Here is an 18,982-nt window from a genome sequence, read left to right as displayed (position 1 = left end):
TTAGCTCGTCAATAATTTCAATCTTTCTATCAAACTCACGACCACAGGATAAACTGACAATGTTAACTAACTTGGACACTTTAGCTAGTACTATTCTTCTTTTGTCACTCACAGATCGAGGTTGTTTTTTATTGAGTTGTTGAACTGCTACCGAAAATAGTTAAAATTTAATAGTTAAAATAGTTAAAATCGACATAGTTAAAATTTTAAATCATTATTAATCATTCTATATTTTGCTAATTTCTCACTATTTGAAATGATTAATGATGATTACTTGTGAAATTTTCAAAATGATTTACATGATTTAGTATGTTTAAAAATAATTAAAAAATTAATCATTTTGTATAATCAGGAATATTAATATAAATTTAAATAAAATTAGTTTTTGTGTTATTTTTACGATATTTTTCAAGTTAACTTATTAGACTGCCATTTAATAACAAATTTAACATAACTTGCCAGTTGAGCGAGCAAAACAACTATCTTCTTATAAATATAGAACTATAGTATATTTATATTAATATTTATATTATTTTTTAGAACACTGAATCACCTACTATTACTACAACTGCTGCTACTACTTCTAGTACTACTTCTACTACTACTACAACTGAATTTACTTCTTCTGTGACCGATTCATCGAACGAGCAGGTTAAATCATCTACGTACCAAGATTCATCAAATGTAAGTATAATGAATCTATGTTTATTTATGAATAAATAGTTAAAAAAAAACTATTATTCTTGAAGAAAAGTTTTAGATAAAAATATTTAATAATGTTACTTTATCTAATCATAATTAAATAGGGTGAAGCGTCTTCCGATCAATCACATATCATCGACGTTCCTACTGTCATCAATGAAGATTTTGACTATATATTGTCAAAATTAGATATTAATTTTTCCTCTTCACGGAACAAAGAAGAACTCGAAAATAAAATAACTCGCATTAAAAAATTGGTGCAACTTTATGATTCAAATAGTGATGAGTTAAAAATTCAATCAGAAGATAACTGCACTTCTGCTTCACTATCCACGATTGGGTCATTATCAATCCACTTAAGTAGGGCTCGAGGACGTGCTAAAGGTAAAAAAAATCGCTTCCTCGGTCAACCTACTAATGAACTGAATGATAATCCTAATTCTTTTGAGCTTTTATCAGAGCCTCAAAAAAAAATATTTACATTAAAATTGATTTTATCTGATGAAGATAAAGATCTAAGAATTATAAAATATAAAATTAAAATAAGTATAGAGAATCTAAAACATTTAAGCTTGAAAAGTATTCCCGATGCTCTGGCTAGCGACAGTATTGAAATTAAAATTATTAAAGAATATTTTGAGCGCGATGCATTTGTTTACTTGGATGAATTAATCATTAGCAAAAAAAGAAGTGATTATTGGACATGCAAAATTTGTAAAATGGAATTGAGTACTAGTGATAGCGTTGAATGCGATAAGTGCTTATTTTGGAGCCATTTTTCATGCGTTGGCTTAGTTCAAGAGCCAGAAAGTTATTGGTCTTGTCCGAAAGGTTGTTAATTTATATTATAGTACTCAACTTTACCGTAACGGATGTATAACTTCAGTGTCATTATATACAATACCTTACTTTTATTAATTAAAGTTATTTCAATATAAAAAAAAAAAGTTTTTATTAAAGATTCTATTGTTTAATTATATAGTTAGATCATTTACAGAGTTCAAATATCTGTATGTGTAATTAAATGTAGCTTTAAGTTTAATTATATTAAAAAAAATTAGATTATAAAGATTTGATGGGTTGCTGTAAGAAGAAAAAATTATTTCATTGATAATTATTAATAAAATTAATTGGAAAAAATATATATTAAAGTTTAAATATTTCGCTCAGTTGAAAATCAACCGCGCACATGCGTAAGTAATCTTTTTTAGCGAGGGAGCACGGGTGCGGTCATAATCCGGTCATTTGGTAATTTACCCGTGCGCATGCGCAAAAGCGTGGTAAAATGACCATTTCCCGTGCCCGCACGGAATCGGACCAATTCTCACACTCATAATAAATTTAAATAAATTAATAATTTAGTTATAATTAGTTAGTAATTATTGATATTGACATGTAGTGAGGTATTTGTTTATTTATTTTATTAGTTTCTTTGTTATATTGTTAAGAGTTAGAGCGCATGTTGGTTTTGGCGTTATGTTTATCTGCATTTCAGCCGGAATTTTCAGTGGTTGCCGATTTTGACCGATGGTAGACCGGTGATTACCGGAAAATAACGAGTTTTAACGAATTTTCAAAAGTGTTTAAAAAAGTGGAAAAAAATTATTAAATTATTTATCTATAAAGTAAAACTTAAAAAAATTGAATCAATTTATTTACAAAATATTTTTGCATGTTAATAATTTAAAATCTTTATTATATAAAAAAAAAACATGAAAATTAAAGTAGCAGATATTTAATAATTTTTTTAAAAAATAAATTACTGCAAAAAAAAATTGACATTTAGAAATTTTAAAAAACTACGAATGCAATTTTTTAAAAATAATTTTTTGGAGCAAATAAAAAATACTCAACACTCAAAATTATAGAAGTTGACGGTAAGAAAGTTGGAGTAGAAATGACAAAGAAGAAATACTGTAAGTTTGCAATAATATCGATTAAGAGTCTAGCCGAACTTGCGTGACTGCATTAAAAGCATATTAAATATGTACATTTGAAATTAAAGGTTTTACATCTTCATAAAGGTCTTTATGCCCCAAAGAGACATTGCATAAAAATTCCTTCTATACATAAAGTATGAAACAGTAGTTTAGCGGACAATGAAAGCAGAAATAAAGTTGCATTGTGTTTCATTTTCATTTTCATTTCACAATGAACTTGTTTGATGATTTATACTGGCGAGCAACCAGGATCCATCTTTCTGTGATCGGTGCTTGGCCCTTTCAATCTTACATCGCAATAATAATAATAAGAACAGTAGTTTGTTTCTTGTTTGAAAGCTTGTACATTTCCGAGGTGAAAATTTCTTCTAAAAAAAAAAAAAAAAAAAAAAAAATATTTATGGTGTTTAAAAAATTTTTTATTTTACAGCTAATTAAATTGATTGAAGTCTGGGGTGACTTGGAGCTTACCTTGGAGTGTATTCCTATCTTAGTTTTGCACTCAATAACCCAAATTAAAATTCTCAACGTTCATATCAATCTCAATAAAATGAAAAATTTATTGCTGAGAATAAAAAATGATTGGGAGTCTGGTTTATTGAACGAATCAGAGATTAAATTTTTGAGAAATGACGGCCAAAGACACAAAAACTTTATGAGTTTATATTTTAGTGAGTATTAATTATTATTAATAAAATTAATCATTTAAATTATTAAAAAAAAAAAAAAAAATTAATAAAATTTTTTAGTTATTCTTTACAGCTCGACAATTTCTTATGAATTAATGCCATTAATTCCCGTCGCTCTTGATATTATTTCACCTTTGAATGAATCACGAGCGAGAATTTTCCTGTATCAAGCAGAATACTTTGTCGAACCTGAAAAAAATTTGACATTTATTTACATACACTCTTACATAGTTTCTCCGCTGATTGCTATTACTTTCATTGGTACTGACTCTCTTTATTCGGCTTTCATCCAGCATGCTTGCAGTATGTTCACTATCATCGGGTAACTACGTTTTATATTTATTCCCCTACTAACTTAATTATAATTAATTTTAATAAAATTATATTAGACGGCGTTTACAAAATTTGAGGACGAATGGAGGCACAAATAAAAAAGACAAATTTTTTAAAACTACCAGCAGTGTCAAGGATATAATTATTTGCATCAAGATGCATAAAAACGTTCTAGAGTAAGTTATGTTTAATTTTTTTATTTATTGTTTTATTATTATTATTCTAATTTGTTTTAGATTTGTTAGACTTTTAGAAGAACATTATACAAACTATTTATTAGTAATTCTCGGAATTCTTGTACTGGAATTGAGCACTATCGGTTTCCGGGTTTGTATTTTTATAAAATGCCGATAAAAATTTTAATAAAAAATGATCATTCATTAAATTAATTTTACTTACAATTTTTGATTTCTTCTGTTGTGTCAAAACAGTCCAAAATTTCTAAAAAAAAAAAAAAAAAAAAAAAAAAAAATTATTTATTTTTATAAAATAAAATCCATGAATTTATAATTTCTTTTATTCTTTGATTGATTTTATTAATTTTATACCTTTTAATATTTAACAAAAATAAATTCTTCCTCTTCAAATTTGATCTTCTGTGAGCAGTAAAAAATTTATTCTGAAAATTAAGAGTAAAACAAAAGTATGATTAAAATGAATAAAATTCTATAATTAATTATACCTAAAAATCATTTTTTATTAAACCAGCATTTTATAATCTTTATTTAAATAATAAAATTAATTAGCCTATTTAGTTTGTAGTTTTGATAGACGGAATCGAAGGAAGAGTTCAGTGCATCAGCTACTTTTTTGGTCACGTAGCTCATTTATTTTTTTTAAGTTACTTCGGGCAGAGGTTGATTAACTTCAGCGAGTATGTCTACGAATCAATGTAATTACGCGCTAGTATTTACATAATATATAAAAATAAAAAAATTTTATTTTTATAAATTTTTTAATTGCAGTTGCCAAGCTGAATTGTATAAATTTTCCAATGAAATGAAACCGATGATAATTCTGCTGATGATGAGAAGTAAACTAGTATCAAATATAACAGCCGGCAAGCTGTATATAATGTCGCTTGAAAATTTCACAACCGTTGCAAAAACTTCATTTTCTTACTTCACCGTTCTTACGTCACTTCAGTAATATAAATCTAAATTATTAAATAAATAGAGTAGTTATAATTAAAAAAAATACACTCATTTATATTAATTTAACAAATGTGCCTAATTGGTGACTGATAGAATTATATAATTAAATAAAATTATTACTGCCAAGATAAAAAAATTTTTTTCATTTTATCAAATGAAAAAAATATTTTTTTTTTTTTTTTAAATAATAAAATACCAATAAAATTTTTATTAAGTGTGCAAATAATATAAGCATAATATTGATTTCTTCTGAGGGTTTGTGTAGCAAAATACAACTTATCCTAGCGAGGACTGGTATACAACTGACAAATGCATAATACTGTGAAGAAAGGATATTGATTTTTTAGTTTTACACCCGGCAATACTCTAATGGATTCGCTGAATAAACTAAATATTTCGTTTGTCTTAAAGTAACTCGTTTAAAATACCAGCCGTTTAAGATAAGCTAAACGGTCTTGTTAACAGCTTGACGACATTGTATCAAAGACTGTCTGACAGTTTGAAAATAGAAGAACATTGTATTAAATTAAATAGAGAGAAAAGAAAGACATGAACGTATTTGACAAAGCTTTCTGGCGCTCCACGAAAATGCACTTAGTAGCAAACGGAGCATTGCCCTTCCAACGACCTGTTTATGGAATTCTTCTCAGATGCATGGTCTTTTCTTTCATCGAAAGTATCATGATCCTTGAAATTATCAGGTTGTTTTATGTCGCCGGGGATTTGATGATGATGACACTTACCGTTTTGCCGGTTATCCTTTACGTCGCGGTAATACAAGTCTCAGTTACGAGTAACCACGTCAATCTAAATAAGGCAAATAATAAATAATCATTAAATTACATTTTTTTATTTAAATTAAATTCTTATTTTTTTTTTTTTTTTTTTTTTTTTTTTTTTCAGTTTTCGTTCACAATTATTGGGTATTTATAATATTTATAATTGTTTAAAGTCTTTTTATACATTTAATTTAAGAAATTAATATTGTTTTATTATTATTATTATTATTATTATTATTATTATTATTATTATTATTATTATTATTATTATTATTATTATTATTATTAATATTTGCAGACGTCGCGTAAGAATTTTAGGAGATGGGCTGGATGTGATTACTATTAACAATGAATTGAAATTAAAGCTCATTAAATCAATTTATATTTATTGCGTAAAAATGCATCAAGACACTCTCGAGTAGGTTTTATTATTTTTTTTTTTTTTTTTTAATTTATTTAATGTTAAAAAAATTTTTTAAATAATCAAATACCTGTTAAATTAATTTAAAAATTTTTCAAAGCTTTGTTTTACAATTGGAAAACAACTACAGCACTTTTTTATTGGGAGTACTTGCGGTCAATGCTGTGGGCATGATAACAATAGGTATTCGAGTTAGTAAAAATTTTTATACTATTCAACTTTTTGCAGTTTATAACTACTAACTTGAATGATTTTGAACACAACGTACAATGTCTTACGTATACCTGGCTGGTCAAGTGTTTTACATATACTACTACTAAGTACCTTTGGACAAAAATTAATTGATCACAGCGAATATGTTTTTGAATCAATGTAAATATAATTTATAAAATAGTCAAAGGATTTAATATTATGTAAATTAAAAAAATTAGTGGTTATTTAATTTATTTAGATGCGTGTATAAGTCATAAAATTTTCCGCAAGAAATGAAACCAATAGTTATTATATTAATGCTTAAAAGTATGATCCCGACTAAACTAACTGCAGGAAAACTATTTATTATGTCATATTAGAAAATTTCGCTAATGTAAGTTTACACTAAATTTAAATTTCACTGAAAAATTAACTGTGGATTAAATTTATAGGTCATAAAAACGTCGTTTGTCTTACTGTACGGTTCTGTTATCAGTCCAATAATTGACAATTAAATCAATCAGCAATTTTTTTTGGGTTTGATTTAGAAAAAAATTTTACAATTATTAACAATGTATCACTTTAACAATACACATAAGTAATCTATTAAGTTTGTATCAAAATTTTTGTAAATATTAAATCATAAAAATTTTGTGATTTATTTAAAAAACTTAAGTTATTTTTTGAATTGTAATAAATTGATTGATCAAAAATATTTAGTTAGATTTATTTCTAAATACTTAGTAAAATTATCAGAAAGTAAACACAGAGTTCTTTGGAAAGAACCAACTTGAACTGACAATGGCTGATATACAAATGACACAAAAATCAATATTTACAAAGAAGAAAGAGCATTTATTTTTGGTTTGGTGTAAAATAAATTCGCTAATGGATTCGACGAACTAAATAAAGTATTCAGTTTGTCTCAAAGTAATATATATATTTTTAAGACTAATAGCCCTTGAATAAATGAATAAACGTTTGAAGTAAGTAGCAGTCGTTAAAAGCTTTCCAATATTGTATTCACTTTATTTTGAGAAAATATTGCCTGAGTAAGGGGATTAAAACAAATAATAGTTAAAACAGAAGAAACAAAAGGACTGAGTGGTTATAGATAGTTACATCAAAGAAAAAGATATGAAAGTTTTCAACGAAGCCTTCTGGCATTCCACGAAAATTCATTTGCTTTTAAATGGCTCTTGGCCCTTTCAACCGCACGTATATGGTATCGTTGTCAGGTGCATTGTATTATCTTTGATAGAAAGTATAATGATCCTCGAGATTATCAAGCTGGCACTAGTTTGGGGTGATTTAGCCCAGACAGTCACCGTTTTACCCACGGCTATTTTCGCAACAACCGCACAAATCACCGCTTCGTGCAATTATCTTCACATAAATAAGGCAAATAAAATTAATTTAATAATTAATAATTAATATTTAATTTAATAAATTAATTTTTAATTATTTTGCCTAGGTGAAAAATTTATTGGTGCTTGTAAAAAATTTTTGGGAGTCTGATTTGTTGGATGAATCAGAAATTAAAATTTTGAAGAATGATGGTATCGCTCACAAAGCTGCGATGCATTCTTATTACTGTGAGTACTTTTTATAATTTTAAAATTATTTTTTTTATCAATTAAATTTTTATTTTCAGTTTTTTACTACTCACAACCAGTCTTTTATGGGATAACGACATTGTCACCAGTACTTTTCGATATATTTATACCGATAAATGAAACAAGAGAAAGGACTTTCATATTTCACGACTGCTACGGTCTGGATTCTCAAAAATACTCGTCGTATATTTTACTCCATAATTATATCGCGATAATTGTTCTTGCATGGACCTTTGTAACGTTTAAAACAAATTACTTCACAATGTGTCAAACTGCTTGCAGTATGTTTACAATTATCGGGTATTTATATCCATTAAAAAACTTAATTTTATCTTTTAAAAAATAAGTTTCCATCAATAATAATCTCCATTTTTCAGGCGACGCTTACGCAATTTAGGCGACGGGCTAGAAATTATTGCAAGTAATAAAGTAAAAAGTGAATTAATTAAATCAATCGCTGTTTGTGTGAAAATGCATCAAGATGCGCTTGAGTTGAGTTTTTTTTTTTTTTTTTTTTGTAAACATTTATTTACAAATTAACTGTTTTAATTAATAATTTTTTTTTTTTAAGGTTTGTATCGCTTTTAGAGGACAATTATAGTTTTTTTCTACTGTTAATACTCACTGTAAATGCTATAGGCTTGAGTACGATAGGTTTTCGAGTTAGTATTAATTAACTCTGTTTTAAAAAAACCGAAAAATATTTTTAAAATTATTATTTAAGTTTGTAGCGATGGCTTCTAGCATGGAAGACAATATACAGTGCTGTGCGTTTTTGTTTGGTCAAGTATTGTATATTTATTACTTAAGTTCATTCGGCCAAAAATTGATGGACCACAGCGCATATGTTTTTGAGTCAATGTAATCAATTATAATTAATATAATTAATATTTTTATTTTAAAAATAATTTTACCAATTATCTATTTAGATGTGCCGCTAAAACGTACAATTTTCCTCCTGAAATGAAACCGATGGTGGTTTTACTGATGGTAAGAAGTAATATAGTTTGCAGACTCTCAGCTGGAAAACTTTTTTTTATGACTCTAGAAAATTTTGCTAATGTAAGTACACAGTATTAGTTTTAAATTACACTGAAAAATTAATAAAATAAAAAATTTAATAGGTCATGAAGACATCCTTTTCATACTGTACAATCCTTTTATCACTGCAATAATTAATTGACAATTATAGTAACAATAATTGTCACTACTCTTCATTGATTAGTATTTAAAATAGATATATTTATGTAATCACGCCCAAATTAAATCATTTAAATAGAACTTACTGCTCATAATTTATTAATTTTACATTTTAATAATCTGAAATTATTATAAATTAATAATAATAGTTTAAATTGTACTTACAAATAATAAAATTTATGAAGAATAATTAATTTATTAATATAATTGTAGACATAATATTTAGTATTGATTCAAGTGTCTTGTAGGGAATTCTAACTGCTCCGACTGCCAAAGTAAGAATAAACTGAAACTCAGAATACAGAATATCCGAGATATTGATTTTTATTATAAAAGCTTTATATAAAGTATGCTCTTTCTTACCAGATTCAATTGATGTCCTTTCAAAAGCTAGAATCTTTAGATCTTTGAATTTTTTAATCTCTTTCAAGTTTTGCTATAGCAATATTCCATGAAAAAACATGTTAGAGGTTACTTTGTTTAAAACAATGGACGTCTTTGATAGCATGCATTGGGGAACAACAAAGAAGCTATTGTCTGCGTTAGGCGCGTGGCCATTTAAACCGGTCAAAGAGCGAAAAACCCTCGGAGCTTTGTTTTACTTAATCGTACAAAGTATTTACATAGCAGAGGTACTTTTTGATTAAATATTTGTCCACTGTTTTTTAACAAATAAATTTAAAACAATTTTTTTATTTAGATTTTGAAATTGTTTGTAGTATGGGGAAATTTGACTGAAACTCTTGATTGTTTGCCGGTTATTGTGCATCATTCTATGGTCCAAGTAAAAATGGCAAATTGCCTTTTTAACATAAAACAGGTATTTAAATTTAGATTTTTTTTTTTTTTTTTTTTTTCAAAATTTTATATTTAATTTTTTATAATTTAATTATTTTTACAGGTCAAAGTTTTGTTACTGCAAATTAAGAGAAATTGGGAATCAGATTTATATGACCATGAAATTAAAATATTGCGTGAGGATGCACGGATTTATAAAGTTGTAATGAATTATTATTCAAGTAATTTTTTCTAAAATTACCTTCCTCCTTTAAAAATAAAAATAAAAATAAAATTTTTAATACTTTGATAAATTATATTTAATGTTACTCAGGCGGGTTATCTTCAGTAGCTATTATTTATGCAGTAGTACCAATAGTTCCAATATTTCTGGATGTAGTTCTTCCATTAAACGAAACAAGGCAGAGAATTTTACCTTATCCCGTAGAATATTTTGTGGATATTCAGAATAATTTTTACATACTGTACATCCACAGCTGCATAGTGACCCCCTTAGTACTATCCTATTTTCTGGCCTTTGATATGACTTATGCAGGGTTAGTTTCCCATGTCTGCAGCATGTTTACAATTCTTGGGTAAATATAGCTTGAATTTTTGACTTAGCTTAACCTTAGAGAAGAACAATGATAAAAAAATTCCAGGGGGCGGTTGAAGAACTTGAAATCTGGAACAAACAAAAAAGATAATTCCCTTAAGTCTTTGGTAGTTTGCATTAAAATGCACCAGGACCTTTTGAAGTGAGTAAATATATAAAATATTTATGTTACACTTGTGTATAAATTTCCTGAAAGATTTTCAGAACGTTTGGAAGAAAACTATACAAATTATTTTTTTCTATTGCTCGGTAATATTGTGCTCGGGCTCACAGTTACAGGTTTTCAAGTTTGTACTTAAATACTTATTTTTTGTTAATAGATTTTGGTACTAGTTATTGTAAAAAAATTTTTAATTACAACAGCTCACAGTTTTGGCGACGGATTTCGGAGCTAAAATAAAATGCATTTGGTCCGGAGCAGGCCAGGTGATTCATCTGTTTATTCTGAGTTATCTTGGCCAAAGATTAATCAATTGCAGTGAATACATCAATGAGTCAATGTAATTTTTTTTTTTTTTTTTTTTTTTTTTTTTTTTTTTAATTATCTCTGAAAAGAAAGGGAAAAAAAAAAATAGTTTCAATTAAATTACTCACATATTTTTTAACAGATGCATGTCTAAGTGGTACAATTATTCACGAAAGATGAAACTGTTGATTATTTTGGTACTGACGAGAGGTAAAACAACAACGACGCTATCGGCTGGAAAAATTTACATAATGTCAATTGAAAACTGTTCTTCCGTAATGAAAACGTCAATGTCTTTTTTTACCGTCTTAAGATCTGTCCAGTGATTGATTTTTTTAAATTAATTTTATATTTTTTAAAACCAACATTGTAACGTAGATATTTATGTTAAACTCAATAATCTTCTATATAAATAAAAATGAATTGCTGTGCATTAGTCACGCTAAAATTCAAAAACGGCTGGACCGATTTAAACAAATTTTTTTGTTTTGTTCGCTATAATTCAGGGATGGTTTAGAAAAAAAAAAAATTTTTTGGAAAATCCGAAAGTTCAGCTAAAAAAAAAAAAAAAAAAAAAAATTGTTAATTTTGTATCGGAATCGCTATTGTTACGCTTTATCGAATAAACACACACAAAAACCATGTTTGTTCGACATTCATATTTAATAATTATTATTATATTGTTGTAAATTTGACAATTTTGCGTAATAAGTATTATAATAGCCCATTAGTGTAATATTATTGTTATTATCCGATATTGCAATTGTTGTCAAATGTTTTAGATATAAAGTAATTGATAATAATGATTAAATGAATTTATAATTTTTTGCCGTAATTTGTTGTTACTTATTATTTTAGCTCCCTATTTTGAAAATATTAATGTGATTTTACTCATGTAATTTTAATGTTATGTGTGTATTTATCTTTGTTATTTATGGTTTTATTAATAAATTCTGTCTGTTTGGTATCAATTGTCGGGGACATTTTGTCACGGGGATATTTTTTTGGGGGATATTTTGTCCAAGGATCACTATTACCATGGAACCATTATTTTAACCATACACAATATAACACCAGTGTTAATTGTTGACAAAAATAAATTAGAGTTTAAAGGTTGATAATCACGAATAAAAGTTGTAAAAAAAAATGTTGTAGGTGATACGAAGTTCACCGGGTCAGTTAGTTAATAAATAAAAACTTCCCCATTTTACTTCACGGTTTTCCAATCTGCACAATAATTACTCTATTTTATTAATGATCCTAAAAATAAATACACATTATTTACAAACAATCAATATTTTTTATAGTAATGAATAATGAAAGATTTTAATTTTTATAAAACTCACCTCACTGATTTATTTTTCAAGATATATTATTGTTAAATAATAATTCTATTTACAGACAGAAAAAAAAAAAAAAAAAAAAAAATTATCAATATGAATTAATTTATTTCTTAGTAATAATTTAAAGTCGACTTTATCCCAAGAAAGTTGAAACAATAATGACCTGTCTTGAGGTAGGAACAACAGTCTTACAATTGATTTTCTTTGTACATAAAGCCACGAATAATTTTTCTTGAGACAAAAGTTTATTTATTTCTTCTTTGATCTTTTTTTCTAAAGATACTTTCTACAACAAAAAAAATAATACATTAAACCCTTTCCCTTAAAACCTGATTGATGTCGATATAAAAGCTTTGGAGATGTTTGTTCTTTTTGTCTATTGAAAGTCTCCGGTTCGCAAAATAATACTTATCGCACGCAATTTTATTTTTTCCGGTAAAAATGGATTTCTTTGATAGCTACCACTGGGGGACAACAAAGAAACTGTGCTCTATAGTAGGCACATGGCCTTTTCAGCCAGGATATCAAAGAAAAATATGTGGATTTTTAGTTTTTTCCATTGTTCAAAGTATATACATCGTAGAGGTAATTTAATATTTTTGTTTTACAGTTACTTTGATTTTTAACAGCGGCTACAAACTGGATTTACACTTGTTTATTAGATTTTTAGATTGATAGAAGTCCGCGGGCAGTTGGCTGAAACGCTTGACTGTTTTCCAGTATTTATTTATCACTCGGTGGTGCAAATTAAAATAACTAATTCATATGTTAACATAAACAAGGTAATATTGTACACCCCATAATAATAAAATAAATTTAATAAAAAAATTCAAAATGTGAAAATTTGTTAAAAAGTCGAGATTTACCCAAGCCAGCTTAAGCTTATTATTATTATCGCTAGTGAGTTGGCGGCAATCTACGCGCCGCTTGACGGCGCATACGACTCCTCTCTCCTACATTTTTTTTATTCTTTCTCGTGCTATGTACTCTTGGCGGTTTTACGTGTTAACACGTGCCTTATTATATTATAATTATTATCTCTATATTCTTCGTTATATTTTTACAATATCATTTAATTATATTTTAGAAGTTTAAATAAAAATTTAATTAGATTATTAAACACAAATATTGGTTTCATATTTAATTAACTTCCTCAAAAAATTAAAAATAAATTTTTTAATTTTAAATTGACAGCTAACTCTTCAGTATAATTTTTTTAATAAAAATTTTTAGGTGAAAAATTTACTTCTGCGAGTTAAAAATGATTGGACATCAAATTTAGAGAATTCAGAGATTGAATTACTAAAAAGTGAGAATCGTTTGTACAAAATGATAATGGATATCTACATTAGTGAGTATTGCACTAAAAATATCTATTAATTAAACGAATATTTAAAGATTTTGTGCAATATATGATTAATAATTTACAGTGGGATGCTTTTCAATATCCATAATTTACATTTGTGAGCCAATGGCTCCGATGATACTTGATGTAATTATGCCATTAAATGAAACAAGACCAAGAGTATTGCCATTTCCCACTCAATACTTTATTAATCCTAAAATACATTTTAATAAACTCTACGCTCATCAGTTTTTAGTTAATTGGACAGCTATAACGGCGTTTTTTGCATTTGACGCACTGTATGTCGCTTTCGTACAACACGCTTGTACAATGTTCACTATAATTGGGTAATTAATTTTATTTATTGACAGCATTAACAATAATAAAAACTCTCGATTTATAACAGTAGCAATAAATTGTTAGAAATCGTTTGAAAAATTTGACTGCCGACAACGATCAAAACGAAAGTGGTATCAATTCACTGGTAATTTGTATTAAGATGCATAAGGATCTTCTACAGTAAGTAGTTTTAATAATAATAATAATAATAATAATAATAATAATAATAATAATAATAATAATAATAATAATAATAATAATAATAGACGCCGGGGAGTTGTATAGATATCTAGGAATGGAAGAGCACCGCATGCATGCGGTCTCTGAAGTCCGAACAACTCTCCAGAGCGAGTATGTTAGGAGACTCCGGAAAATTTGGTCCTCCGAACTTTCCGGCAAAAACAAAGTCTCAGCTACTAACATGCTCGCTGTCCCAGTCTTACTATACTCTTTCGGTGTCCTGAAATGGACCCGAAAGGATTTACGAGATCTCGACATCAAAACCCGTAAGATCATTAATATGAATCGGAGCATGCACCCCAATTCATCAGTCGCCAGATTATACCTCTCCCGGTCCATCGGTGGGAGAGGTTTGCAGAGTTTGGAGCGGCTTCACGACCGTTTGGTCCTGGGTTTAACTCACGAAGTTGTCAATTTCACTGCAGACGAGGATGACTTTCTTATGCAAATTGTACATAAACATGAAAATGCGCATAAGGGGTCATTCTTGTATAAGGCAGCAATATATGCGGCAAGAACCCTTGGTCTTGGAGAAATAAACGCTCTTATGGAACTCCGAAAGGAGGAATTTAAGAGCGTCATCAGGAACGCCGAGGAAAAACTACTCCTTGGCGAACTGATGGACAAGTCCATGCACAGCGTGTTCTTTAAACACGTGCGTGATCATGGCTTGTCCATCCAGCTGACGTTTTCCTTCTTAAAGTCAGCGGGCCTGATGTCCGAGACTGAAGGGTTCATATTTGCCTGCCAAGATGGTGTCATTAACACTCTTGAGTACCGTAGCAAGGTGCTCCAGGTGCAGCTTCCGGACACGTCCTGTAGGAGGTGTAGACAACATCCGGAGACGCTTATGCACCTTTTGTCGGCATGTCCAGTGCTGGCGAGAGGTGCATATATCCAGCGTCACAATGCTGCCCTGAGAGTACTGTACTACTATCTTCGTCATTGCTACGGTATTGACGTGACACCAGTGCTGCCTTATTTGCCAGGAGATATTCCCCAGGTTGTTGAGAATGACAGTTGCAAAATTTATTGGAACATGCCATTTGCAACAACCCGGCGGATAGATCACAACAAACCTGATATTGTGCTCTTCGACAAGGCCACTCGTGACATTTATGTCATTGAGTTCTCGGCCCCGGCTGAATACAACATCTCAGCCAAAGAAGAGCACAAAAGACAAATATATCAGGATCTCCTGTTTGAAATTGGCAAACTTTACCCAGGTTACCGTGTCAAGCTTGTCGTCCTGATTGTTGGCGTCCTAGGAGGGATGAAACAGTCTTTTGTATCCTCACTTGCCAAAGTTCCAGCTTGCTCATCAAAAGCTGAGTTCTTGGCAGTTAGGATGCAGAAGGCTGTTTTACTTGGTTCTCTCCGTCTCTTAAGGGAAATGACTTTGGCCTGCTGTGATCACTAACCGCCTTGTTGTGCGGAGTGGTCCAGCAGTAACGGATGGAGCTCAGGCTGGGCCCTCGGAGAATCGGACTCCGGGGATAACCCCCCTGAGCATTTAATAACAAAATAATAATAATAATAATAATAATAATTATTATTATTATTATTATTATTATTATTATTATTTTTTTTTTTTTTTTTTTTTAATTTATTAATTTTAATTCTCGAAGGTTTACTACGCTTTTAGAAGAACATTACACCAATTACTTTTTTTTTATGCTGGGTGTCATGGTGTTGATGCTAAGCGCTACAGGTTTTCAAGTTTGTATTTATGAAAATTAACTTAGCAGATATTTAATAATTTTTTTACAAAATAAATTATGGCAAAAAAAAAAATATTCTGAAAAAATTTGTTTGTTAAATAAAATTAAAAAATTATCAAGTTACTGCTAATGTCATAAAAATTTGTTTTCACTGAAAATTAATTAAACACTTAGTTTGTAGTTATGGAGAATGACGCCTTTGAAAAAATACGAATTGTTTGGTATGGAACCGGCCAAGTCACTCATTTATTCTTCTTGAGTTATTTTGGAGAAAAATTAATCGAACACAGTGCGACTGTCAATGAATCAATGTAATTTTTTACAATTTCTTTTCATTCAATTTTTTTTTTGTTTTTAAATTTAAATATTATTAATTTAACAGGTGTGCTGCCAAATGGTATAGTTTCCCTCAGAAGATGAAAATATTGTTGATGATAATGATGATAAGAAGTAAATCGGTCTCATCATTAACTGCGGGGAAAATTTATGTTATGTCTGTAGCAAACTTTGGCGCGATTATGAAGTCATCATTTTCGTATTTTACAGTTTTAACTTCAGCCCAGTAATTTTATTTTTTCGTAGTTGTTTATTGTTTAATTATCACTGAATATTATTAAGTTAATAAATAATATATTCTGGATACCATAAATATAAATTTCAGATCTATTTATTTTTAATTCAACATTATTGAATTATCCTACAGTTTAGAATTTTTATAAAGGAAAAAAAAAAAAAAAAAAAAAAAAAAAAAAAAACTTACCTTAAATAATTTTTCAATTTTTTGCTATATATTTTAAATGTGACCAAAAAAAAATATCAAAATAAAAGTTTAACTCTCATAATAGCCCGACAACTTTACTGTAAAATAGATAGAATGAGAATAATAAACTTCTTCTTCGTGATACAAACCCGATATTGATCTTCATTACCCCGTTAGAATATTAATGAATAACTAAATGGCTTCCGATTCAGTGTATCGTCAAATATTCATTTTCCAATAATCCGTGATTGATGTCTTTTCAGGGGCTTATCTTATAATCTTACAGTCTTTTTAAAGTTTCGTTACCTCAAAACACTTTCAAAGACATGTAATATTATTCCCTTTCCAACAATGGACGTCTTTGATACCCTGTATTGGAGGAAAACAAAGTATCTTTTGTCCGCGATAGGAGTATGGCCTTTTCAGCCGGTCAGTCAGCGAAGAATTATCGGGACTCTAGTTTACTTGATCATACAAAGTATATTCATTTGTGTGGTACTTTGTAAAACTTAAAATTTTTTAAAATAACGACAGTTTAATTCATTTGTGAACGATTTATAGTTTTTAAAAGTCGCTGTTGCGTGGGGAAATTTGGCAGAAACTCTCTACAGTATTCCGATTCTTGTATATTTTTCTATGATTCAAGTCAAAATAACAAACTGTCATTTAAATATAAAAAAGGTCAGTGTCTTATCTATTATTATATAAATTTAAAATAAATTATTTATTTTATTTTTATAACAGGCTAAATATTTATTACTTCAAGTAAAAAAAAACTGGGAATCTAATTTAGAAGACTCAGAATTTGAAATTCTGCGTAATGACGCCCGGATTCATCAAATGATAATGAATGTCTATTACAGTTAATTATTAAACTTGAATTATGGAAATATTTTTAGTGAAACAAATTAAAAAAATTTTCTTGACCTTTACAGGTGGATTGATATGTGTAGCGACAGTATATATTATTTTGCCATTAATGTCGCCCATTCTCGATATTTTTATTCCATTAAATGAAACGAGGGAAAGAATCCTACCGTATCCAGCTGAATACTTTGTAGATATCCAGAAACATTTTTTTTTCTTCTATCCTCATGGTGCAATAGTCACTCCCATTGCGTTGACTGTTCTGGTAGGGTTTGATTCACTTTACGCAGGTTTTGTTCAACACGCATCCAGTATGTTCACCATTATTGGGTAATTAGCAATAATCTGAAAACAAAAATAATAATAATAATAATAATAATAATAATAATAATAATAATAATAATAATAATAATAATAATAATAATAGATAATAAAATTAATAATATTATATTGCTAGACGACGTTTGGAAAATTTAGCAGAAGGTAATAATACGAAAAAAAATTTAATTAATCGAGACAATTCCTTGAACTCGGTTATAACTTGCGTAAAAATGCACCGAGACATTCTGCAGTAAGTAAAATAATGATTAAGATTGAATTAAAATTTTTTTTTTAACATATACTTTTATGATTTTAGATTTGTAAAGCTTGTGGAAAAATATTACTCGAATTATTTTTTTGTATTACTCGGTGTCATTGTTATTGGATTGAGTGCGACAGGCTTTCAAGTTTGTATTTTTTAATTTTAAATTATCAGTGTAGTTTTAAATAATAAATTCAGTTTGTAGTTTTGCTAAGTGAAATTGGTGAAAGAATCCGGTGTCTTTGGTATGCAATGGGCCAAGTCACTCACTTATTTTTTTTGAGTTACGTCGGACAAAAGCTCATTGACAACAGTCAGCGTGTCAATGCTTCAATGTAATTATTTTTATAAAAATACCTACGAACTTGGATTTAATTTATCTTTTTATAGATCCGCAGCTCGGTGGTATAATTATCCCAAGGAAATAAGAAGAATCTTGATAATTATGATACTGATGCGAGGAAGAATAACATCACGAATAACTGCCGGTAAAATTTATACCATGAGTGTGGAGAATTTCAGCTCTGTAATGAAAACTTCAATGTCATATTTTGCCGTTCTTACGTCAATGGAGGCATAAGTATATTTAATTAATTTATAGTTACTACATTACCTATAATTAATTTAAATTTAATCAGCTGATTAAAATTAAAACAATGATTTATTTTTTTTTTTTTTTTTTTTTTTTGTACAAAATAAAAATTTATTTTTTCTTCAATTTGCAAAATATATTGGAATTTTTTTTTTTTTCAAAAATAAAAACTTTCAGTCAATAATAATTAAACTATACTTTAGTACCGATTTTATTAAATTAAAGTATAATTTTATAATTATAACTACACTTATTAAAAAAAATAATCACACAAAAAACTGACACCTGAATCAAACACTAACACTAG

General features: G+C 28.3%; 3 protein-coding genes and 2 long non-coding RNA genes across 5 annotated transcripts; 3 read left to right on the top strand and 2 right to left on the bottom strand.

The window, feature by feature from the left end:
* Nucleotides 1–331: 331 nt before the first annotated feature.
* LOC141528836 (uncharacterized) lies at nucleotides 332–18,688 on the top strand. Its single transcript, XM_074245090.1, has 16 exons — nucleotides 332–684; nucleotides 807–2,997; nucleotides 3,073–3,313; nucleotides 3,392–3,653; nucleotides 3,721–3,840; nucleotides 3,901–3,991; nucleotides 4,420–4,556; nucleotides 4,630–4,809; nucleotides 8,756–8,816; nucleotides 17,195–17,314; nucleotides 17,378–17,495; nucleotides 17,569–17,830; nucleotides 17,958–18,071; nucleotides 18,138–18,228; nucleotides 18,282–18,418; nucleotides 18,474–18,688. Exons 2-16 carry the CDS (start codon nucleotides 2,854–2,856, stop codon nucleotides 18,661–18,663), a joined length of 2,268 nt encoding a protein of 755 aa, XP_074101191.1. The 5' UTR covers nucleotides 332–684; nucleotides 807–2,853; the 3' UTR covers nucleotides 18,664–18,688.
* On the bottom strand, nucleotides 8,704–9,521 carry LOC141529006 (uncharacterized). Its single transcript, XR_012479491.1, has 3 exons — nucleotides 9,390–9,521; nucleotides 9,192–9,312; nucleotides 8,704–8,870 (listed from the first exon to the last, which is right to left on the bottom strand). It is a non-coding gene; the product is annotated as an uncharacterized LOC141529006 (long non-coding RNA).
* On the top strand, nucleotides 9,488–11,212 carry LOC141529005 (odorant receptor 13a-like). Its single transcript, XM_074245335.1, has 8 exons — nucleotides 9,488–9,658; nucleotides 9,727–9,846; nucleotides 9,928–10,045; nucleotides 10,138–10,399; nucleotides 10,466–10,561; nucleotides 10,616–10,706; nucleotides 10,783–10,919; nucleotides 11,028–11,212. The coding sequence occupies exons 1-8, from the start codon at nucleotides 9,488–9,490 to the stop codon at nucleotides 11,209–11,211; spliced, it is 1,179 nt and encodes a 392-aa protein (XP_074101436.1). The 3' UTR covers nucleotide 11,212.
* LOC141529007 (uncharacterized) lies at nucleotides 10,366–11,278 on the bottom strand. The gene is made up of 3 exons (XR_012479492.1): nucleotides 11,190–11,278; nucleotides 11,014–11,119; nucleotides 10,366–10,488 (listed from the first exon to the last, which is right to left on the bottom strand). It is a non-coding gene; the product is annotated as an uncharacterized LOC141529007 (long non-coding RNA).
* On the top strand, nucleotides 12,526–16,506 carry LOC141528998 (odorant receptor 13a-like). Its single transcript, XM_074245325.1, has 8 exons — nucleotides 12,526–12,813; nucleotides 12,891–13,010; nucleotides 13,462–13,579; nucleotides 13,659–13,920; nucleotides 13,997–14,092; nucleotides 15,781–15,871; nucleotides 16,048–16,184; nucleotides 16,256–16,506. Exons 1-8 carry the CDS (start codon nucleotides 12,670–12,672, stop codon nucleotides 16,437–16,439), a joined length of 1,152 nt encoding a protein of 383 aa, XP_074101426.1. The 5' UTR covers nucleotides 12,526–12,669; the 3' UTR covers nucleotides 16,440–16,506.
* Nucleotides 18,689–18,982: the final 294 nt, after the last annotated feature.

The sequence above is a fragment of the Cotesia typhae genome, unplaced genomic scaffold (genome assembly GCF_013202065.1).
Source record: "Cotesia typhae breed Kobodo isofemale line unplaced genomic scaffold, CoteBio_Ctyphae contig_44, whole genome shotgun sequence".
In the NCBI taxonomy this organism is placed as follows: domain Eukaryota; kingdom Metazoa; phylum Arthropoda; class Insecta; order Hymenoptera; family Braconidae; genus Cotesia; species Cotesia typhae.
The sequence above is the reverse complement of the archived record's forward strand: the minus strand, read 5'-3'. Positions and strand labels throughout refer to the sequence as shown.